Here is a 22,864-nt window from a genome sequence, read left to right on the forward strand (position 1 = left end):
TCTCTCTGGGGCGCCTGGCATTGGCCACTGCTGGAAGACAGGACAGTGGGCTGGATGGCCCATTAGTCTGACCCTGTATGGCCGCTCCCGTGAAACTCTACCCCCCCAGAACACTAGAATGAGATTGGTTTCCCTGAGCACGAGCGCTGGGCGTTTGACGTGGCTCCCTGCCGGGGCCGGCTCCGGCTCCAGACACCAGCCCAGCAAGCACGTGCTTGGAGCTGCGCCTCCGGACGGGGCAGGGCGGCGCTTGCGGTTTGTTTGTTTTCGGTTTGGCCGCGCGGCGCTGGGGGGAGGCGGGGCGCCGTGCTGGGGGGCGGGGACTCGGCGGTGCGGCGTTCGGCCAGGGCGGGTTTCAGCGGCACGACGCTCGGGGGGCGGGGACTTGGGCGACGCTACGCTTGGAGGCGGGGACTTGGGCGACGCGACGCTCGGAGGGGGCGTGGACTTGGGCGACGCGACGCTTGGAGGCGGGGACTTGGGCGACGTGACGCTCGGAGGGGGCGGGGACTTGGGCGGTGCAGTGCGGCTCTGGGGGGGCGGGGACTTGGGTGACGCGACGCTCGGAGGGGGCGGGGACTTGGGCGACGCGACGCTTGGAGGCGGGGAGTTGGGAGACGCCACGCTCAGGAGACGGGGACTTGGGTGACTCGACGCTTGGGGGCGGGGACTGTGGCGAGGGGGCGGGTGACGCTCTTTGTTTTCGCTTGGGGCGCAGCAATGTTAGCTCCGGCCCTGCCCCCTGCACACAGATGGAGTCACGGTTCTCCCCGGAGTGAAACAGCCGCAGCTCGCAGGAACAGCAGCGAATCAGCGGATCAAAGGGAAACGCCCCATAGGCTGGCGAGAGGCCAAGCCCAAGGAAATGACACCGCGCCTGTCTCGCAGCCATGGCCGCGCGCAGCTCTGTGCTGAGTCTCCAGGATGAGCTCTCCTGTTCCATCTGCCTGGAGTATTTCACAGACCCGGTGTCTATCCACTGCGGGCACAACTTCTGCCGGGCCTGCATCAGCCAGTGCTGGGGGGAGACAGATACCAGCTTCTCCTGCCCCCAGTGCAGAGAAACCGCCCGGGAGAAGCTTTTCAGGCCCAACAGGGAGCTGGGGAGAGTTGTGGAGATAACCCGGCAGCTGAGTTTCCAGGTCACAGTAACCGCAGGAGGGGAGCAAGGGTGTGAGACGCACCGGGAGGCCCTGAAACTCTTCTGTGACACGGATCAGCAGCTCATTTGTGTGATCTGCAGAGAGTCGCAGGCTCACAGAGCGCACGCTGTGCTCCCCGCAGAGGAGGCGGCCCAGCAGTACAAGGTAAGGCCTGGGTGTCTTGTGTTGGCATGTAAAATAGTTTTGTTTTGACGATCGTTGTTGTCTATATTTTGGCTGCTGTAGCGCCCCAGTAAGTCCCCACCCGAGACTGTCCCGGGAGTGGGCAGCAGCCGGCCCGCGCTGGACGCTTGGCGTGAAGTGAAAAACCAGCTGCCTAGTGACTGAACCCTGACAGCGTCGCTGAAGACAGGGTCTAGGTCAGAGGTGGGCAAACTATGGCCCGCGGGCCACATCCAGCCTGCCCGGGCCCTCCCCTGCAGCCTCAGCAGGCCGCTCTGCCAGTGGTCTGACTCCTGCTGGGCGGCGTGGCTGGCTCCGGCGGGGCTGCGAGCTCCTGCTGCTCTGAGCAGCATGGGAAGGGGGTTGGGTATGGGGCAGGGAGCAGGGGGCGGTTGGATGGGATGGAGGTCCTGGTGGGGGCAGTCAGGGGATGGGGAACAGGGGGCACTGGATAGGCGTGGGAGTCCCGGTGGGGGCCTGTCTGGGGGTGGAGAGGGGGGCAGGGCAGTCAAGAGACAGGGAATGGGGGGGAGGGTCGGATAGGGGGTGGAATTCCAGGGGGTGGTTAGGGGACAAGGAGCAGAGGGAGTTGGATGGGTTGGGGGCTCTGAGAGGGGCAATCAGAGAGCGGGAAGTGGGAGCGGATGGGGGTTGGGGCCAGGCTGTTTGGGGAGGCACAGCCTTCCCTACCTGGCCTTCCATATAGTTTCTCAACATTGATGCCTAAAGGTTTTCCCACCCCTGGTTTAGGTAATGCATATTCCTGGGTCCTGAGGCCAACTAGCAGAGTAGCACTGGTGGTGTAGCACTTAACATGGCTGATTTCCAAGCAGTCTGGCTGGGGTCAATGCCAAATGGGTGTGGTGTTTGCCTCAGCTCTTCCCCTGCTTTTACCACAGCAATGCAGTGTTGCCAAGTAGAGAGAGGAGAGGAGCTCCTTTACCCTACTGTGGCGCAATGGATAGTGTGTTAGCCTTATAAGAAGCACTTCTTGGCCTTCCTGCATTAGTACAGTCATTCAAAGGTTGTGGGTTCAAATCCCACCAGAGTCAGTTTTAGCTGCTGCCATTGTGGCTTTTACACAATAGATAGGGCCCTACCAATTTCACAGTCACAGGATTTTAAAAGTTGTAAATGTCATTATTTCAGCTATTTAAATCTGAAATGTCACGGTGTTGTAACTGTAGGGGTCCTGACCCAAAAAGGAGTTGGGGCGAGGGGTCACAAGGTTATTGTGTGTTGGGGGGGAGGAGGGGGTTGAGGTACTGTTACCCTTACTTCTGTGCTGCTGCTGGTGGCACTGCCTTCAGAGCTGGGCAGCTGGAGAGTGGTGGCTGCTGGCCAGGAGCCCAGCTCTGAAGGCAGAGCCACTGCCAGCAGCAGTGCCTGGTATGATATGCTATTGCCACCCTTAAATCTGTGCTGCTGCCTTCCGAGCTGGGCCCTCAGTCAGCAGCCACCACCCTTTGGCCACCCAGTTCTGAACTCAGTGCAGAATTAAGGATGGCAATACCGCTCCCCCCTAAAATAACCTTGCAACCCCCCTGCAACTTCCTTCGAGTCAGGACCCCCAATTTGAGAAATGCTGGTCTCCCCCGTGAAATCTGTATAGTACAGGGCAAAAACACACAAAAGACCAGATTTCACAGGGGGAGACCAGATTTCACAGTCCATGACACATTTTTTATGGCTTTAAATTTGGTAGGGCCCTAGCAATAATCGGCCACTTGAGTTCAGCCAAATGGGGTCAAGACAAGGGCCGAAAGGTGCGCCTGGCTACCAGTAGGTAGAAGCCTCTGCCAGCATTTCTGCTGTGCAGGGAAATGTGTTTAACCCCCTCAAGAATTAAGGAAGAAATGGGATGGAGAAAAAGAAACGAAAGCCTCTTCCAGTGGCTGAGGCCTGGTACAAGCCTTCTGCGGCTGCTCCTTTGCAGCCCATCTGGGTGCCCCCTTCTGGCCTTAGTCGGGTTGAGGTGCTGCCATTGAGCAGTGGGCAGCTGGGGTCCAGCAATCCCTGGCCTCACACTGAAGAGACAAGCGTTTAAGCATCTCCACTAATGTAGGTGTCAACTCTTAAGCTGTCCCACTTTGTGCTGCAGCCCTAGTATTTAGCTTTCTTGTGTGGGTTCTCCTGCTGGGGACAACGGGCCCTGCTGGGCTCCATTTGAGGAGGAAACATGGGCCGGAAAGAATTGCGGCCGGCAGGTCAAGCTCATGTGTCCAGAGGGCTGAGCTGGTGGCCCCAGAAGCTCAGGCCGGTGCTCCGACAAGTAAGGGAGGCAGCTGAGGAGGGTGGCAGGCCTGTGGCCTGGAGCCTCAGGCCCATTCATTCACCTGCTCTTCTTAGGACCCCAGAGAGGTGAAAAGAGGAGGTGGCCAGACACTCGTCCTGGCAGGCTCACCCTACCCTCCTTCTCCCCTCAGAATGGCCACGCTCACCTCTGGCACCTTGATCCTCCCCCCCGGGATCACACTTCCCACATCCCAAGCAGGGAAGCCCCCTGCGCCAGGCGCTGCGGGGCCTTTTCCCAACTTGTTGGAGGGCTCTGCCCTGGAGCACAGGTCTTGGGGGAAAAGGCCAAGGCTTGTCTTAAAGGCTGATTTTCCAGAGATGGCAGCCAGGGAGCTGCTTTGCTTGGCACCCAGGCTCTGCTTTCACCCCTTCTATTAAAGTGAAGATGAAGATTAAAACACCTTTAGCCCTTCGGCTCCACAGAAGGTTTCTGTCCATCCTGAGCTGGCTGTAAGACACCTGGGCGAGGATGTGACTGGTGTAGCATCTAGTGAATGTCCCCACCTGAGACTGTCCCTGGGGCGGGCAGCAGCTGGTCTGTACTAGAGTTTTGGAGCCAGCCACCAGAATCCCTTGCGGGGGCTTGCCCCCGGCCTCAGGAGGGAAGTGAAAAAAACATCAGTGTAAACGACTGAACCCTGCCAGTGTCATTTTGGCTGCAGTCTGGCTGAAGACAGGTTCTGGGTAATGCATAGTCATGGGTTTTAAGGGCCATTAACAAGGCAGCATTGGTGGTGTAGTGCTTAGCATGGCTGACTTCTAAATAGTTGGTCTGGGTTTAATTCCCAGCCAATGCTATGTTTGCTTTCATGTTTTCCTCCTATCTTCTCTTGCTTTTACCACAGCATTTGCAGTGTTGCAAAGTAGAGAGAGATGAGGTAATCAACTCATCCATGGGCTCTGTGGTGCAATGGAAAGCATGTTGGACCTCTAATGAGCAGTGTATAGTATGGTTTGAGACAGTCTTGGGGTTGGGGGTTCAAATCTCACCGCAGTCTCTTTAGCTGGCTGCCAGTGTGGCTTTTACGGAATAGGCAGTCACTTGAGCGCAGCCAACTGGGGCCAAGACGAGGACAGAAAGGCGGACCAGGCTAGCAGGAGGTAGAAGTCTTGGCAGTGCGGGGAGGCGTGCTTTCACCTTTAGCACTGGTGTCTTCTGTTGAGCTCAGGGTGGACAAAACCTTTGGGGCTAAAGGTGGCTTAATCTTCATCTTCACTTGGAATAGAGGGGGTGAAAGAAAGGCCTAGGTGCCAAGCTGAGAAGCTCCCTGGCTGCCATCTCCAGAAAATCAGCCTTTGAGACAAGCCTTGCCCTTTTCCCCCAAGACCTGCACTTTAGGGGGGTCCTCCAGCAGGTTGGGAAAGGACCTCACAGCACCTGGCACCGGGGGCTTCCCTGCTTGGGAGTTGGGGATCCCAGCGGGAGGGTTCAGATGCCAGAGATGGGCTTGGCCACTCTGAGGGGAGGAGGATCCAGGTGCCAGAGGGAGGCCCTGTCTTGTGTCCTGGGTTCTGTAGAGAGGACAGACTCCTCGATCCCTTCTGAGGAAACTGCCCACAAAAAGTCAATTCCAGCCATGCTGTTTTTCTTTGCTCAGAAACAATTCCAGACCCAGCTGCAGACTCTGAAGGAGGAGAGAGAAAAGCTCCTGGGGTTGAAAGTATCAGCAGAAGGGAGAAGCCGGGAGTATCTGGTACATGTCCAATGTTATCAGCCAGCAGAGAGACAGGGTGGGAATCTGTTTCCCTGGATGAGTGTGGGGATGGGTGTGTGTGTGTCTCTGACCACTCTGGTGGGATTGCGGGGAACCAATACACAAGTCAGTTCGTGCCTGGGGATGGTCTCACATGGCTTAAACTGACCTTTGCCCTCCCTGAATTCTGGGCCCTCCACGCAAATTAGATCAGCCTCGGGCCGCACAAGTTGGCTCTGGCTGCCCAAAGGGCCTGAGTAACAGAGACCAGCTGGGATGCAGTGGGATTTTTCCACATGTTGTTGCACCTCTTATCCCATGGGCCGGGAGCAGGACTATTGTGGAATGCCATTCTCTCCTGGTCGAGGCAACCCACGGTACAGGGTTATTCTCAGTGCAGAAGGGTATGGCTACACTTGAAATTTCAAAGCGCTGCCGCGGCAGCGCTGCGAAGTGTGAGTGTGGTCGGAGTGCCAGCGCTGGGAGAGAGCTCTCCCAGCGCTGCACGTAAACCGCATCCTCTAGGGGTGTAGCTTGCAGCACTGGGAGCTGCGCTCCCAGCGCTGCGGCACTGATTACACCGAGGCTTTACAGCGCTGTATCTTGCAGCGCTCGGGGGGGTGTTTTTTCACACCCCTGAGCGCGAAAGTTTCAGCGCTGTAAAGTGCCAGTGTACCAAGGCCTGAAAAGGCCTGAGAATCGGGCTTCCCATGTCTGTGCATGTCGCCCTCTGGGGATATCCCTGTCTCTCCATAGGCTCGATTGTGCCAGTGATTTCTGTCCTTCAGTGGGGCTGGACCAGATCCCCAGGATCTCAGAACAGCCCTGAAGGAGTGCAGCAGCTGCTACAGCCATGGGAGCGATGCAATTGCTTCTCTGGCCAGTGCAGGCTGTTGGGTCATGGCTCTGCCTCCTCCCTTCCCAGACATCAGAGAAAGTAAGGCCAATATGGATGTTCTGGGCAAAATCTTCTCTCTGACAACTTGGAGAAAGTTTTTCTCTAAATGGCAAGTGTTGAAGTTTGGATCTGTAATGAAATTCGCCCCACTGCACACTCAGGGCCATGGGAAATATCCCTGACCTGCCTTTTCACTTTTTTTGTCTGTTCATGGCAGGAGAAGACAGACGCCCAGAGGCAGAAGATCGTGTCTGAATTTGAGCAGCTGCGCCAGTTCCTGGAGGAACAAGAGCGACTCCTGCTGGCCCGGCTGGCAGAGCTAGAGAAGGGAATGACAAAGATGCGGGATGAAAATGTCACCAAACTCTGCGAGGAGATTTCCCGACTCAGCGAGCTGATCCGTGAGATGGAGGGGAAGTGCCGGCAGCCAGCAAGTGAATTCCTGCAGGTGAGATTTTGGCTCCTGGTACAGAATTTTGGAAAACAACATAGAAGTGAGACTTGTGAGGTGGGGGTCCAGGATTCAAACCACCCCCTGTAACTCACTGTACATATTGCTTATATGGAAATCTTCTTTATCACTTCTCTTTGGTCTTCATTTTATTTGTTCTGAATTTGATGACTCATAAGATCAGGGAAAAGGTGCTGCTTAGTTTAGAGAGATTTTATTTCTTCATGCACATGTATCTAGAAATGTTTATGGCCCACATCGCTGCGGAGTCTAAGCACTTGAATAGTGAACGAATTTATCCTGCACTTGGAAGCCTGGGAAATATTGTGTGAATCACACTATTGCACCTGTTATAAAGCTGGGGAACTGAGACACAGCCAGATGATGTAACTTGCCCAAGTCACTATGAGTGTCTAGGGCAATTCAGGGAACAGAGCCTAGATCTCCTGCATCCAAGTTCAGTGCTTTAACCGCAAGGCTGCTGGCTGGAACAGGAGCTTGGGCCCTGTCTTTGCAATGCGGCGGTGCTAACCATGACACCGCTGACACACCTCCCTGAGAACGTGGTATGTGTCCCCTCCACCCGTGGGACATAGAAACAGGTTCGATGATTATGCATTATTCATTCTCGCTGTTATCACTGTGAGACTGAGCTTCCTTTCTTCTCTCTAGGACTTCAGAAACACCCTGAGCAGGTATGTGGGATCTTCTCAGTCCCCTCTCACGCTTCACTGTGCCTGGGCCTTTGTCCAGTCCTCATCTCCTTCACAGACAGCAGCAAAGCATGCAGGGCAGGATGTGCAGGCTTGGGCTTGATACTCTTTAATGATTGATCTGAATATAGGAACGTGCTATAAAAACTCCATTGTCCACCTGTGCCAGAACAGCTGGCACTGCCTACACCAGGGGTTAGGTCAGGGGTGTGGATATTTCCCACCCTTGAGTGAGGGAGTTACACCCATGTAAGTTTATAGTGTAGACCTGGAATTAATCCAAAAAGTGACAGAGCTGTAGTGATCTGTCAACTCAAAGTATCTGTCAGGGTGGACCCAAAGTGTGTTTCAGGATTTTGGCCCTGTCAGATATCAGACAGCGAAGAGATGGAAAATTTTCCTGTGACGTTGCTTTATTTCCATCCTTCAGTTTCCAAGCCCACAGGAATGAGCTTTCTTGCAGGTAGCATTTCCAAGGTGCAATAGGGTGTTAACCAATCCTTTGTATTGTGATGTTTCTTGATGGCCCATCAGATTTTGACAATTCTTCTGTGTGGCCTGGGAGGACGATTCCCATGCCTGGGTTCTCAAATTCACAGCAAACATTCTCAAAGTTAGAGAGCAAAACCTACATGTTTTTATAGCGTGGAATATCGACATTACAAGTGAGATTAATGCATGCAGCAACTTGCCAGCATTTCACAGAATCTAAATACTAAATACATTCTTGTAAGACTAATAACTATTCTGAGCAAAACTAACACACAAGTGAACTGGTCTGATCTGAAGCTATGAGTTCGCCAATTCTTTGCTAGTGCTGGGCAACAGCTGGCATCTGGCCTGCCAGTGTCACAGGGGTCACTATGACCATTGGTTGGGCTGGACCTGGTCTGAGGTTGGGTCACACAGAGAAATGTGCTCAACTTAATAGCTTTCACAGCCCATCGGCTTCCACTGACATGCGACTGATATTAAATGATGAACGCCAAAGTAATGAAGAATAGCGATTAAGTAATCAAATGATGAATCAGAACAGCTTATCTCCTAGGTGCGAGAAGGGGCAGTTTCAGCAGCCAGTGGAGATTTCTCCTGAGCTGGAGAAGAGACTGAGTGATTTCTATCCGAAAATCTTTGTTCTAAAGGAGACTTTGAAGAAATTGAAAGGTACGACCAGGAAGGGATCTGGGAAGGGAAATAAAAACTTGTCTCTAGAATTGTGGTATTTGCTGAGCAGTGACCAATCAGCTGCTAATTTAAAAATAACAAAAAATAGATAGATCAAAATTCTTGAATGAAGGGACTGGGCTGGAGAATTTTCTAGGGCAAAGGAAATTCTGATTGAGAAACAACCATAATATGAATGTGAACTGTTGTCACCTTAACTTGTTTGCCTGAATTATAGAGGAATGCAGTGTCTTTGGATGAAGCAAGCCTTATGGCCATACAGAGTGCTCTGATCATATTCCTGCCTAGGTTCAGTTTCAGTCTGGCTTCAGTAGAAATTCTCTGCAGATAAATAAAGTTCATGACTTTATTTATGAGAGGCCAAGTCTGATGCACGAAGTTGTCACGGAGTTCCTGGGCGATGCTTTGGAACTGCTCCCCACAAAGCCAGTCAGGACTTTGGGGAGCCTCCTCTCCCTTGGAGCAGACTGTCTTCAGGGCAAGAAGCTTACATGGCTTCACTTTCCTCGATCTGACCTTGGAGCATTCAGCGTATGGCCCTCCGTGCGCTTCCCACAGCAAGTCTGCCCAGGTGGGGGTCCTCCCAGTGCAGAAGGTCCTGCACTCACCCCACACTTTGCAGTCAGATGTGACTCTCAGCCAGCCAGTAAAACAGACATTTATTAGATGACAGGAACATGGTCTAAAACAGAGCTTGTAGGTACAGAGAACGGAACCTCTCAGTCAGGTCCATTTTGGAGCCCACAAACCAGTCAACCCCATTTGCCCTTACTTCCCGTCCCCAGCCAGTTCCAAACTGAAGCCCCCTCCAGCCCCTCCTTCTCTGTGTTCCTTTCCCGGGCCAAGAGGTCACCTGACCTCTTTGTTTTCCCACACTTTTAGCACCCCTTTGCAGGGGAGATGAGCCCAGCCCATTAGTTGCCAAGAGAAAGAGTGTTGGCCAGAAACTGAGGCACCCACACAGTATTCAGAGGAAACATTAAGAACAGTCCCACTTTGTCACATCAGTCCTCCTTACGCCATATTAAGTGGACTTAAGTCATGCATAAGTTGGTCATTCCACATGGAAGAGGGGAGACATTTCACATTCACTCTTAGGCCTTGTCTACACTGCCACTTTATAGTGCAGCTTTCTAGCTCTGGGGCTGTGAACCTCCCTCGAGAGCTGCACATTTCAGCAATGTAAAGTGGCAGTGCAGACAGTGCTCCAGCACTGGGAGTTACTCCCCTCATGGAGGTGGGTTTTTTAGAGCACTGGGAGAGCTCATTCCCAGTGCTGACATACCCTTAGTTTCTCTTTCTGTCTGGGTATCTCTGTCCCTTTCCTTCTGCGTTTGGCCCAGTCCTCGAGCTCATGTATCCTGATTATTTGTTAAACCGTGACACCAGTATTAAAACTGGTCAAAACATTTCATTCAAAAAAAGTTTGATGGAAAATCCCCTCTGCTCAAAAAAACCCTTCCAAATCCACAAAGAAAACAAACAGAAACAACCAAACAAACCCTCCTGATTTTTTGTTTTTTCCCCAAAAAAGAATTATCTAATTTTTGATTTTCCAGGTTCCCCCCACCCACTTTTTTTTTTTTTTTGGCACTGAATACAAGGGGGGTATTTTTGTTTTGTTTTTTTCACTTTCACGTTTTTCTTTCCCTTTTGCCTCTGGGTAATATTTCAACACTTCTCACCGAGTCCCCAAATTCATCCCAGCTCTGGCTATGGATGGCAGAAATCACACCATAATGTGACAGCATGACATCTCATCTTTCTCCTCTCTCTCTAGATACCCTGCCCTCTGAACTGGAGAGAGAATGGGGTGAGTCTCTGGGAAAGGAGGGGCCAGGGAAGAAGGCTGCAAATGGGAGGAGATCATAACAGTTTGTGTTGGTGACCCTGGATTCACTTGCAGAAGAAGCTTCTGAGATCAAACAAAGCAGAAGCTGTTATGACTAGAGAATGGGCATTCCAGAGAGGGGGACGGCTTTAAACGCTCCAGCATATTAACTCCTTAACTAGTTGGACCGAGCCCCTTGCTGTCTCCAGTCATCCTCTTCGATCTCTCTCCTTCTTGCTGGGTTGTGGGGTCTCCCTTCACCCTGACCTTGGGGACTCCTGGGTGCTGCCCCATCTTGTCCATCCTCTCCGGCTGGTGCCTCCTTCTCTTCCTCCCCTTGTGAACTGGGGGCTCTTTCTTGTCCTTGCCATCCGTCCCCCATTCGCTGGGGTGGGGTGTGTGTGTGTCTCATCATTCTCTCCTCCGTCTTCCACGTGCTGCTGACCCCTCCCTCTGCCCCACGCCGAGTGTCAATCCCAAGCCCCTTCCTTCTGGATGGGGTTTGCACACCGTCCCTCCTGTGTAGAGTCCTACTGAATTCATGGTCACAGACTGTGAAAGCTGATCTCCCCCGTGAAATCTGGCTATGATGGGAGGAGCAGGCCTGGGGGTGCCCCAGCCTTGGCCTCCCACTGTGGGTCAGGCTCCAGTGTCTAGTCCCAGTCCAGGCTGGGGATGGGCAGGACTTCCTCTTCTCCTGCAGGGGCTGCACTAAGAGGTGGGTCAGACCCACCTCTGGGAACCTCCCCCAGCTGCAGGAAGCTCTGCAGATGCTGGCTGAGACAGCTCCTGATCCAGTCAGGAGGCTGCGGCTCTAGCTTTCAGCCTCTGACCCAGGCAGGGAGGCTGTGGGGAAAATCCAGGTGGATGATAACTCACCCTATCCCATACCCTGTGACCTTCACTTCTGCGCTGCTGCTAATGGTGGCACTGGTGGTGGTGCTCAGCCAGCAGCCGCTGCTCTCTGGCTGCCCAGCTCTGAAGGCAGCACTGCCGCCAGCAGCAGCGCAGAAGTAAGGGTGGCAATCCCACAACTCCCCTGCAATAGCCTTGTGACCCTCCATGACCTCCTTTTGGGTTGGGACCCCCACGGTTACAACACTGTTAAATTTCAGATGTAAACACCTGAAACTGTGAAAATCCCATGACTGTGACATTGACCAGAGTAGGGCTCTACCAAATTTATGGTCCATTTATGTGCCATCTCCTGCTTTCTCCCTCCTGGCTGGCAGGGCTGGAGAGGCATCTCCCAGCAGCCCTCCGTATAGGTGCCAACTCTGTGGGTGCTCTGGGGCTGAAGCACCCACAGGGAAGCAGGAGATGGCACATAAATGGACCATAAATTTGGTAGGGCCCTAACGCTCTGATTCTCCAACCCCCAGTGAATGTGACTCTGGATCCAGACACGGCTCATCCCGAACTCGTCCTGTTTGAGGAACGGAAAGGCGTGAGGCGGGGACACACACGGCAGCATCTTCCCTACAATCCGGAGAGATTTGACGCTGAGCTCTGTGTGCTGGGCTGTGTGGGGTTCACTTCGGGGCGACATTGCTGGGAGGTGGAGGTGGGGGATGAAGGGGGCTGGGCTGTGGGGGTGGCCAGAGAGTCTGTGAGGAGGAAGGGAGAGTTCATCTTTCAACCCGAGAAGGGGATCTGGGCTGTGGGGCTGTGGAGGACTCGATACTTGGTTCTCACCTCTCCTGCGACACCCCTGTCCCTGAGCTGGGTGCCCAGGAGGATCCGGGTCTTTCTGGACTATACACAGGGGCAGGTGGCATTTTTTGATGCTGATAGTGAAGCTCTGATCTTCACTTTCCCACCGGCCTCATTCATGGGGGAGCGAGTCCGCCCCTGGCTCTGGGTGGAGATGGGATCGCAGCTCAGGCTGTGCCCCTGAGATGCAGGGCAAAATTCACTGCTGCACCTTTCCTCTAGGCAGAGGCTCCCCCGGCACCTGGCTCCTCATCTCTGGGACTCTGGTCAAGTGCAGGGAGCCTCTGAACTGACACAATCTTGGGTTGCTGGGTGTGATTAGGGCAGAGAGCCCAATCCTATTGTCCAGTCTGGTCCTATCCACTCTGATTCTGGAGAGCTCGGGCAGTCTGCTGGGCAGATGGAGGGAGAGGAAGCGTGAGGGTAGGGATAAAGGTGGGGGCTGGAGAGCAGTTTTACTCCAGTGACTTCACTCCTGATTTGCACTAGGGTGGGGGAGGGGAATCAGCCCCAGTGACTCCTGAGGGGGTCACTCCTGATTCACACGGGAGTGAATGAGGCCAGGAGGGAATCACCTCCAATGGGAGTGACTCCTGATTGACACTGCTGTGAATGAGAGGGGAATCAGTCCCAATTATTCCAATGGGAAACTTGACTAGAAAAGGTTAAACATCCCATGGTTTTTTGTATTTACATATGTATGAGTAGGGTCTACAATGAAATCAACAGTCCCTGTCTATGCTGTATTCTGACAATTCAGAGGTCAAAAGAAGATCCTATCACTTAAATGAATTGTAAACATGGGATATCTCGGTATTCATCTCTCTTTGAAATGTACTCCGAATGGTGGAGGAACAAGCAAATGGCCTTGTGTTAATTCGTATAGCTAAGTACAGGTGATGGACCTCCTTCAAAGGCATCCTAATTACCTCCTGTTCCCTGAGGAATTCCAACTTGTCAGAAGACATGACATTGTAAAAAAGATCCTGATTCTGTCATCTCAGATCTGCTTAGACTTCATCAGGGGACGTTTGAGTCGCAAGATTGAGGTCCCAGTTACGCTGACACTCACTGAAGGTGATATTGGACATTGGACTATAATCCTTGGACTCTTTGCAACCACAGAGCTCACCATCTCTGCCATGAATCTGCACCTCAATAAATTGAACTCATGTCTGTATGTATATTGATCTTTTAACCAGACTCTCTCTTGTTTTTTTAATAAATTTTAGTTTAGTTAATAAGAATTGGCTGTAGTGTGTATTTGGGTAAGATCTGAAACATGCATTAACTTGGGAGGTAACGTGTCCGATCCTTTGGGATTGGCAGAACCATTTCTTTTATATGATGAAATAAGATTTACAGAAATTTTCATCGTATTTGACATGAGTACCTGGATGGAGGCCTGAGGCTGGATCACGTTAAGATAACTGTGTTGTTTGGACATCTGAGTAACCAGTGAGGTGATGAAGCTGTTTTATGCTCTCTTGGTAAATCTAAGTATTGGAATATCCACCAGTTTTATGGGGATTGTCTGCGCCATTCTTTGCAGTTCACCCTAATCGAGTGACCACAGCTGGCCCCCACTAGGACCCGGGTCACACTACTCCTGATTGACACTGGTGTGAGTGAGAGAGGAATCAGCCCCGGTGACTCCAATGGGAGAGACACTTGATTGATACTGGTGTGAATGAGAGGGGAATCAGGCCATATATCTTGTATCCTGCTATGAGTTACTGGGCATCACTTTATGCAAAGTCAATAAATAATGCTAGCACAGGTGAGTTCAATGGCAGATGCACTCATTGTATGCCAGCGCTGCTCCTGGTCCAGCATGTCTTGGCAAGGGTGACTACAGCTGTGGAACGGGAGAGACTGGCCCAGTTTGTCTTGTCCAGGTTAGTGTGATCTGAGTCGAAGGCTCTGAACAGGATTCCCCTTTCTGTGCCTGTGTGTTTCCGTGGTGCCAGTTGCCCCTGTCCCAAACCCACATGGGCTGTAGCTGCATTCAACCCTGCAGCAGCTGCCATGATGGTCTTTATTCGGTCAAGTCTGTGCAAGGGCTGAGGCTGGCTCCAATGTGACCCCACAGGGTGTGGTACTGTGAGATGGCTACAATGAAGGAAGGCATCCTAGCTCAGGGCAGGCTCCCCCAACGAGCAGGCTTCCAATCGGGGTCACTGGAACAGGGGGGGCAGGCGACCATGGCCCCATCACTTTTATAAGTGGAGGGAGTCTGTGGGAACTAGAACCACGAGCACCAGAAGCTCCCTAGAAGTGGGATGGCCACCGACGCCTGGACCACCCCTACCCCCGTTCCAGTGTCCCTGGCTAGAACCCAGGTCTGTGGGCCAGCCGGCCTCTCTGTACCTCTACAATAGGACTGTGTGCATTACCCCATTGCCACTGTGGAGAGAAACACCAGGAGGAGTTCCAGGAACCGTCAGCACAGCAAGCAGGACTTCCCTGCCAGCTATAGTGATGAACCCGCCTCTTTGCCTCCTCTTGGACGCCTGACCTTGGCTCTGACGTCTGGTACCTGACTTTGGCTCTGGCCTACAGTGCTGTTCTTGGCCTCTGACTGCCACTGCTGTCACTGCTAGGCTGACTTCCACTGCTCTGACCATTAGGCCATGAGCACCCAGGCCCTGGTCATGAGACTAGCTCCTGCCTCTCAGAGAGGTGCCTAACCTAGAGCGACAGAAAACCCCCTTCCATCGCTGTAGGAAGAATCTGCATGACACCACTACAGGGGCCCAGCTACAGCGCTGTAGCTGCGCCACAGTGATCCCGCAGTGTAGACGTGGCCAGTCTCCTAGAGGAATGGACCACTAGCAGGTACAGCAATAAAACCCAGAGCAACTCAGTCAGATTGTTTCTGGGAGTGGGGCGACACTGGGGTCCAGCAGCATTTAGCTGGGTCTGCAACCTGCCCACAACTAAGCTGCACCCAGAGAGTGAGGCTGTACTTTTCTACCTTCTCGTGTTCTTCCCTGAGTGCCCCCCACCCACTTTTGTGGTCATTTGTCTTGCTTTGTGCAATTAGTGAGAGAACAAATTCCCAAAGAGAGGGAAGATTAGAGTTTCTTTAATTTTCTTCCTAGTTGGAAATGTCTGCTTCATGAACATTCCAGACGTGGGCCTTTGGTTTGCACAAGCAGAGGCCACGTCTACCCTACAAAATTAAGTCAACCTAATTCACATTGGTGTACAGCCCCCACAGCAATTACACTGCATCTTGCTCCTCGTGTCAGCAATGCGCGTCCTCACCGGGAGCAGTTGTACCGATTGTACTGTTGGTGTGGGGCATTGTGGGACGGCTCCTGGAGACCAGTAGCAGTCGATGGAAGCAATGCAGTGTCTGCACTAACACTGCATTAACCTAAGTACATCAGCCATGACTCTATGCTGCCCATGGAGGTGGAGTTATTAAGTCACCATAGCAGGGCAGTTTAATCAGTGGGAGCAAAATTTTAGTGTAGACACTTTCATACTTAGGTCAACATAAGCTGCCTTATGTAAACTGCCCAGATGGAATGACCAGACCAGAGAGAGACAGAGAACGTATACCGCCAGTGTCCGCATACCATGCTGGGGGCTGAAAGCAAAGAAACTATTATTTCCTTTTGTTTCTGGTTCCTCCTGTGTTCAGAGAAACAAGATTTTGTATGTCCTTTGTCAATAAACAAAAATACATCAGCGAAAATACCAGACTCCATCGTCAATGTCTGCTCCCATCCGGAACCTCCCCAGGCCCTAAACTTCTACTGTGGCCAGTTGCCAGTTATGTCCATCCAGACCCAATCTGACCCTGATCTGTTCACATATTGCAAACCTTCCCCACTCTGGCCTAGGGTTACCACCTCTGAAATGGAACAAACCCAGCACCCACCCCCTCACAAGGCAAGCCTATGGCAACCCCAACCCCTAACCACATGGCAACCTCACACCCCCCACCCTTCAACAGCCACTTATAGTATGTAGAGAGAGAGAACACATATAGATAAGATTGGTAACATCATTGAAAACAAACAGGCCTTTGTTTTATCAGCACATTTTGCCAGCCAGTCTTTGTAGTCTGTTTTGTTTAGCCTGTTGTCATTGAATGTGCTATTTCTGATGCCAGCTTTTTTTCGCCTGTCTCCTCGCTGTCTCGTGACTCAAACCCTCTCTCGCACACATGCGTGTGGTTCACTTGCACGTTGGGCAGACAGCTACTATGTTGATCTGTTGTTGCTTAAAATTGTGGCCGTGGGAACACTGCAGCATCTTTAGCCAGGCATGGAAACTTTTAACATTAGACAGCCAGTGTATTGTGAGAATAATGCAAAGCTTTAGACCCACATAAAACAAACCTGGCAGATTAGATTATTTTTCCTGGCAACAGGCATATGCATTAAAAAAAATGCCCAGGTTGGCATAGGCACAGAAACTAAGGGTGCAGGGGGTGCTGTAGCACCCCCAGGTTTTACATGGGGCTCTGCTCCCAGCCCTGCATGTAGGTCCCGACTGCCAGCCCTGAACCCAGCCTCTGCTCCTGGCCCCTCACCCGAGGCTTTGCTTCTGGCTCCCCACGTGGGGTCTTGACATTTTAGTGAAAGGGGTTCACTGGTTGTTAAAGTTTGGGAACCACTGATCTAGCTCAATATCCTGTCTTCTGACAGTTGCCAACGCCAAGTGCCCCAGAGTGAATGAACAGAACGGCTGATCATCAAGTGATCCATCCCCTGTTGCCCATTCCTGTACCCAGAAAAGGTATGATCCTTTTCTAGGGCTACAGAACTTGTACCACTGCAGTTTAGGTTTGATCACTATTGCTTTCTCTAGTATTTCAGAGGGCAGGAGTCATCCCTGATGCAGATGCCTCACAAGAGAAACAGACCAACTTCCTCCGCCCCATGAAAAAATCTCCAAACTAAACTTGTGTGCATGTCACACACCCAGCAACTGAAAACTCTCTCCACCCCTCAATTGCTTTCGGCTCAGGACCAAATCCAGGCCCATTTGGAAGCTCTGAAGGAAGAGAGGGAGGAGCTGGAGGAATGTAAAGATATGGAAGAGAGTAGAAGCCAAGAATACCTGGTAGGTGCCCATTGTTATGACCCAACAGGGACATGGGTGCTGGGGGCTCTCTCCCTGGGTGGGTGTCACCCTCAGAATGTCAGGGGATTGTGTGTGTCTCAGTGAGTACGTGTCACCGAGCACGTCACCTGTTGGGATTGTGCATGTGGGAGCATGGCCCTCTGTAGGGCTGTCCCTGCCCCTGCAATAGGGCTAGGTCCAATCTCCAGCAGCCATGGGCAGCTAACTACAGTCACCAAGAGGGGTGTTGTGAACTCTGCCCTGAGCAGTCCAGGGTGTAGGCAGGGCCGGTGCAAGGATATTTTGCGCCCTAGGCAAAACTTCCATCTTGAGCCCCCCCCCCCAAAAAAATCACATACATTATACACAATACACGGTCACAGAGTAACATGTTATAATTTAGAATTTATGTTTCCGTGCTTTAAGTTTAGCAAATTTAGAAACAAGTTCCTCCAAGTCAATGCTGTGAGCAATGTCATGTTCTAGTGACAAGGTAGATAGCCCAACAAGTCTTTGTTGCAACATTGATGTTTGCATGTATGTTTTTATCAACTTGAGCTTGGAGAAGTTTCGCTCACCACTGGCCACAGTAACTGGGAGAGTCAAGAGGATGCAAAGAGCAATAACTGTGTTAGGGACACTATCTGTCAGCTGGGGGTCAGGGCTGTGGGGAGGATGGGGTAAGGGGGTTTCCAGCTCAGAGGGACTGGGCTCGGAGCTGGCGGTCAGGGCTGTGGGGGGGGATGGGGTGGGGGGGGTTTCCAACTCAGAGGGACTAGACTCAGAGCTGGAGGTCAGGGCTGTGGAGGGGATGGGGTCGAGGGGGTTTCCAGCTCAGAGGGACTGGGCTCGGAGCTGAGGGTCAGGGCGGTGGGGGGATGGGGTCGGGGGTGCCTGGGGACACCGAGGCAGCTCAGCTTTGCAGGCTGCTATTCTCTCCAGCCATCCAGGCACAAGGGGAGCAGGAGCAGGGATCAGCCAAGGACCAAGGGGGCAGGAGCACAGGCACCTGAGGCCAAGCTGTGGGGAAGCACTTGCTTACCTTGCCCAACGCATGAGCATCGGGGTCCTCTTTCTTCCTCCGCTCCACCAGACCACCGCTGAGGCTCTTTTCTTCTCCGTGCCCCTCACTGGGGCTGACGTGGGGGCTGAGCCAGGGGGCAGCCCCCGCTTTCCTCCAGAAGCCCTGGTGTTGCGCTGCCCTCGCAGGGCTCCTGCCACGTGCCCTAAGCAGAGCTGCGCAGCTCTGCCCAGCTGCCGGCGGGGCCGGCAACGAGAAAAATGGCATAGGCTGGAGCCCCTGCTCTGGGAGGGAGAGGGATTCTGAGCCTCTGCCTCAGCCCAGGGATTCCCCTGGGTCAGCGCGCCGCCGGCAGCCCGTACCTCTGGGCTACCGCGGCAGCGCCCTGACCCAGGGCGGGCCCTGGGCTGCCGGCTGCCGTGGCTGCGCACTGACCCAGGGGACCCCCTGGGCTGCCGGCTGCCGCAGCGGTGCACTGACCCGGGGGACACTCTGGGCTGCCGGCTGCCCGCTGACCCACAGGGGCCCCTGGGCTTCCGGCTGCCACAGTGGCACTTTGACCCGGGGGACACCCTGGGCTGCCAGCTGCCGCGGCGGCGCCCTGACCCAGGGGACCCCCTGGGCTGTGGGCTGCCGCGGCGGCGCCCTGACCCAGGGGACCCCCTGGGCTGTGGGCTGCCGCGGCGGTGCCCTGACACGAGGGACATCCTGGGCTGCCGGTGGTTGCTGCCGCCGGCAGCTCAGACTCCCTCTCTGTCCCAGAAGCAGTGGCTGCTCAACCATTTAAAAAAAAATTTGGGGGCGCTGCTTTTTGTCGCCCCCAAATCTTGGCGCCCTAGGCAACCACCTAGTCCGCCTAAATGGTTGCACTGGCCCTGCGTGTAGGGCCTTTGTTTTGCTTCCCTCCCCATTGGGGGAAGGGGGCAAGTATTAATCTGGAGCAGGCTACCACCTCCTTGAAAAATGACTAGCTTACAAAATCAGACATAAAAATACAAAAGTGTCGCAGCGTGCTTTTACTGGAAAATTGCTTCCTTTCTCATGTGTGCTATAAAATTATGAACTAAATGGTGTCCCTAGGTTGAGGAACACTGGTGTAATATACAGATCAGTATAAACCAGTCATTGTCGGTATGAACTTTTATTTTATACTGACTTTTTGCTAGTTCTTTTTATGTAGCCTGTTGTAAAACTAGGGCACATATCTAGATGAGTTGACATAACCCCCGGAAGACCTCTGCGCACCCCCAGGGGTACATGTACCCCTGACAGAACCACTGGTGTGGAGTCATTCTTGCATGTCTTGGCAGTCCCAGGATAATAAGCAGCCAGTCAGCTGTACTATAGGCACTCTGGAGAAGCTAATGCTCTTTTCTAAGGGCTCTGAAACCTGCCTGCTTCATAGACTCATAGATTTTAGGGTCAGAAGGGACCAATATGATCATCTAGTCCGACCCCCTGCACAAAGCAGGCCACAGAACCCTACCCATCCATTTCTATAACAAACCCCTAACCTATGTCTGAGTTACTGAAGTCTTCAAATTGTGGTTTGAAGACCTCAAGCTGCAGAGAATCCACCAGCAAGTGACCCATGCCCCACGCTGCAGAGGAAGGCGAAAAACCTCCAGGGCCTCTGCCAATCTGCCCCAGAGGAAAATTCCTTCCCGACCCCAAATATGGCGATCAGCTAAACCCTGAGCATGTGGGCAAGACTCACCAGCCAGCACTCAGGAAAGAATTCTCTGTAGTAACTCAGATCCCACCCCATCTAACATCCCATCACCCACCACTGGGCATACTTATCTGCTGATAATCAAAGGTCAATTGCCAAAATTCCTCAGATTGTGCTGCAATTGGGTGTGTCTCATATGGGGTGGATTGATTCAAATCACCAGGTGGGGAAGCCTGGCTTTAAACCATCCGTTTGAAACAACTTTCTTTTGTACTTCACTTATTTTCTGAAGAAAGGGGCATTCTCACTGTTTGAGAGCACCACTGAAACATGCAGATTTACAGCTCAAATGAGCCTTTGCACTAGATTTGGTACCTCATTTTGCTGCCTAAGAGGGTGCACTCTCTGTACATTCATATATGCAATTGCACAGCAAGATATTTTCAGATTCTTATGAATTGTACATTTTTAGTGTGTTAGAAACTGGGGACTGATATATTGCTTATTTACTAACTAATTAACTTTTTGTTCACGTTTGTCAAGCTGCATTAGGAAGATAACTGGAATTTAGTTAAACGCACAAAAAAGCATATGCAATTTATTTATTAAAACAAAAGCACCTTACCTAAACATTTACAACTACATTATAATCAGTTTAGGCCTTAATATATTTTGTATTAAATAAATGTTTCATTTTAAACAGGTTTATTTTAAAAAAATGATTAAAATAAAAAAAATCCAGTTTAAATCAAAATCAATTTTTCCTCTTAATTAAAAACTTCTTCTTTATCATTGACTTTTATCCATTCTGGTCTCATGGGGCTGCAGGACAAAATGTGAGGTCACTTCTGCTGGGGGTTCCCCAGATTCAGCACCCCCAACAAATCAGCATTGCTTAAAGTTGACAGATTCCACCTGGGAATTATTATTTTATTTTACAGTAGTCAGGCTGTGGCTTGGCGAACTTAATCTGCAAACGGGGGTTATTGGAATTTAAGATTAAATGTATAACAACATTTTGTGGCTTCTGTCCAAAGCTCATGGCACACAGCGGAGGTTCCTCACAACTCTCCAGCCCCCCATCTCTGAGGGCCACTCTCTTGTCCCCCTCTATTTCAGGGACTCCCTGCAACTCCCCCAATCTCCCCCATGCCAGCAGCTTTGGGTGCACTCTCATTCACCCTTAACCCAATGGCAGGGTCTCTTAAACTTCTCCCCTCCACCAGGGGTTCTGGCTGCACCCCTCTCCACTCCCCCCGTTCTCTTCACCATGTGCTCTTTCTTCCTCTGCCCCAAAGTACTTTTCTTCCCCTCCCCCTGCATGGGAAGGGAGGGAGAGAGACAGCTGGTGCCTCTCTGCCTCACCTGGGAGGAGGCTTAAAAAAGCAGGATATTAGGAAGGAATGAAGGGAAACTTCCATTATTTACAATCAGAAATCCCATTGAGTTGTCACTACAAACCATAATGGAGAAGTGTAGCATGGCCTCCTGGCTTCAGCTTTGTTGACTGTGGGCATTTCAATCCCTTGGACGGTGGTGTTTGCTGGGTTGTAAACTTGCTTATCCACTTTGTGTTTGAGTTTGTTGCTCTCCCAGTAAAGATGTTAAGAAGGTCCTGGGCTCTGTGCTGTGTTAACTGTGAAATGTCCTAGGAAAAACCTCTCAATAAAATCTGAAACTCTAGGAACAATTTGGGAAGCTAAACAAACAGGCACAAAACATAATTGTTAGCAATTCAACAGGTTTACATGGGAAGAAAGGAAAGAACCAGCAACTACAAAATACAAAAATCACATGAAATCTATTTTTTAATGTGATTTTCATCCACCCTGTCTTTTTGAACTATCTTTTTGCCCCTTTTTGCAGGAGCCTACTAAGGCTGAGAGACAGCTGATTTTGGCTCTGTTTCACCACCCGCACCACTGTCTGGAGGAACAAGAGTGGCTCCTGCTGGCCCAGCTGGTGGACCTGAAGGAAGAGATTATGAAGATACAGGAGGAAAATATCACTACACTCTCAGGGTACGTCTACACTACAGGATAATTTCGAATTAATGTAAACCAGTTTTATTAAACAGATATTGTAAAGTCGATTGCATGCGTCCACACTAGGCACATTAATTCGGCAATGTGCATCCATGGTCTGAGGCTAGCATCAATTTCCAGAGCGTTGCACTGTGGGTAGCTATCACTATAACTATCCGGCCAATAGCTTCGATTTGCGGCCACACTAACCCTAAATAGATATGTTAATATCGATTTTAGCATTACTCCTCTCGTTGGGGAGGAGTACAGAAATCGATTTTAAGAGCCCTTTAAATCGATTTAAAGGGCATTGTAGTGTGGACGGGTACAGCGTTAAATCGATTTAACGCTGTTAAAATCGGTTTAACAGCATAGTGTGGACCAGGCCTCAGAAGAGATTTCCGTCAATGGAGGGGAAGTGCTGGCAGCCAGCGAGTGAGCTTCTGCAGGTGAGACCTCAGATCTTTGCAGGGAAATATAGAGAAGGGGTAGTAAATTAGAGCCAGAAGCCACACAGGACTGAAACTTCATAGATCTCACTATAGGTGGTTAAGTATAAACTCTCCCCTGTTTTCCACGGCTTTATATGATCATTATTTTAGTTCATTTTCAAGCTGTGATTTGTAAGGGTGCTGAGGTCCTAGGAGAGGGGTATGATTGCAGATATTTTAAATTCTTTGCTTTGAAGCCTTCCTCTCCTGTTTCGTGTTGGACAGAAAAAGATCTCAGGGCATGGGCACCGACTCCATGGGTGCTTTGGGGGTGGAGCACCCAGGGGAAAAAATTGTGGGTGATCAGCACCCATTGGTTGGCCCTGCCAATTAGCTTCGCACCCTCCCCCCCAGTGCCTCCCACCCACCGTTGATTAGCTGTTCCACAGCGTGCAGGAGGTGCTGGGCGGGGGCGGGGGGAAGCAGGGGCAGGAAAAGGCGGGGTGCATTCGGGGGGGAGGAGGCAGAA

At 51.7% G+C, this 22,864-nt stretch overlaps 1 protein-coding gene across 5 annotated transcripts; it reads left to right on the forward strand.

Moving 5' to 3' along the window:
• Positions 1 to 685: 685 nt before the first annotated feature.
• LOC127033308 (E3 ubiquitin-protein ligase TRIM39-like) lies at positions 686 to 13,352 on the forward strand. Of its 5 annotated transcripts, none has more exons than XM_050921294.1 (7): positions 687 to 1,307; positions 5,219 to 5,314; positions 6,430 to 6,660; positions 7,336 to 7,358; positions 8,413 to 8,540; positions 10,342 to 10,374; positions 11,775 to 13,352. In XM_050921294.1, exons 1-7 carry the CDS (start codon positions 891 to 893, stop codon positions 12,287 to 12,289), a joined length of 1,443 nt encoding a protein of 480 aa, XP_050777251.1. In that variant the 5' UTR covers positions 687 to 890; the 3' UTR covers positions 12,290 to 13,352. The 5 variants fall into 5 exon arrangements, with proteins under 5 accessions (XP_050777256.1, XP_050777251.1, XP_050777253.1 ...); XM_050921295.1 differs by having other exon boundaries at positions 688 to 1,307; positions 8,425 to 8,540; XM_050921299.1 differs by lacking the exon at positions 5,219 to 5,314 and having other exon boundaries at positions 686 to 1,307.
• The last annotated feature ends 9,512 nt before the right edge of the window (positions 13,353 to 22,864 follow it).

This window comes from Gopherus flavomarginatus, chromosome 12 (genome assembly GCF_025201925.1).
Source record: "Gopherus flavomarginatus isolate rGopFla2 chromosome 12, rGopFla2.mat.asm, whole genome shotgun sequence".
Classification (NCBI taxonomy): domain Eukaryota; kingdom Metazoa; phylum Chordata; order Testudines; family Testudinidae; genus Gopherus; species Gopherus flavomarginatus.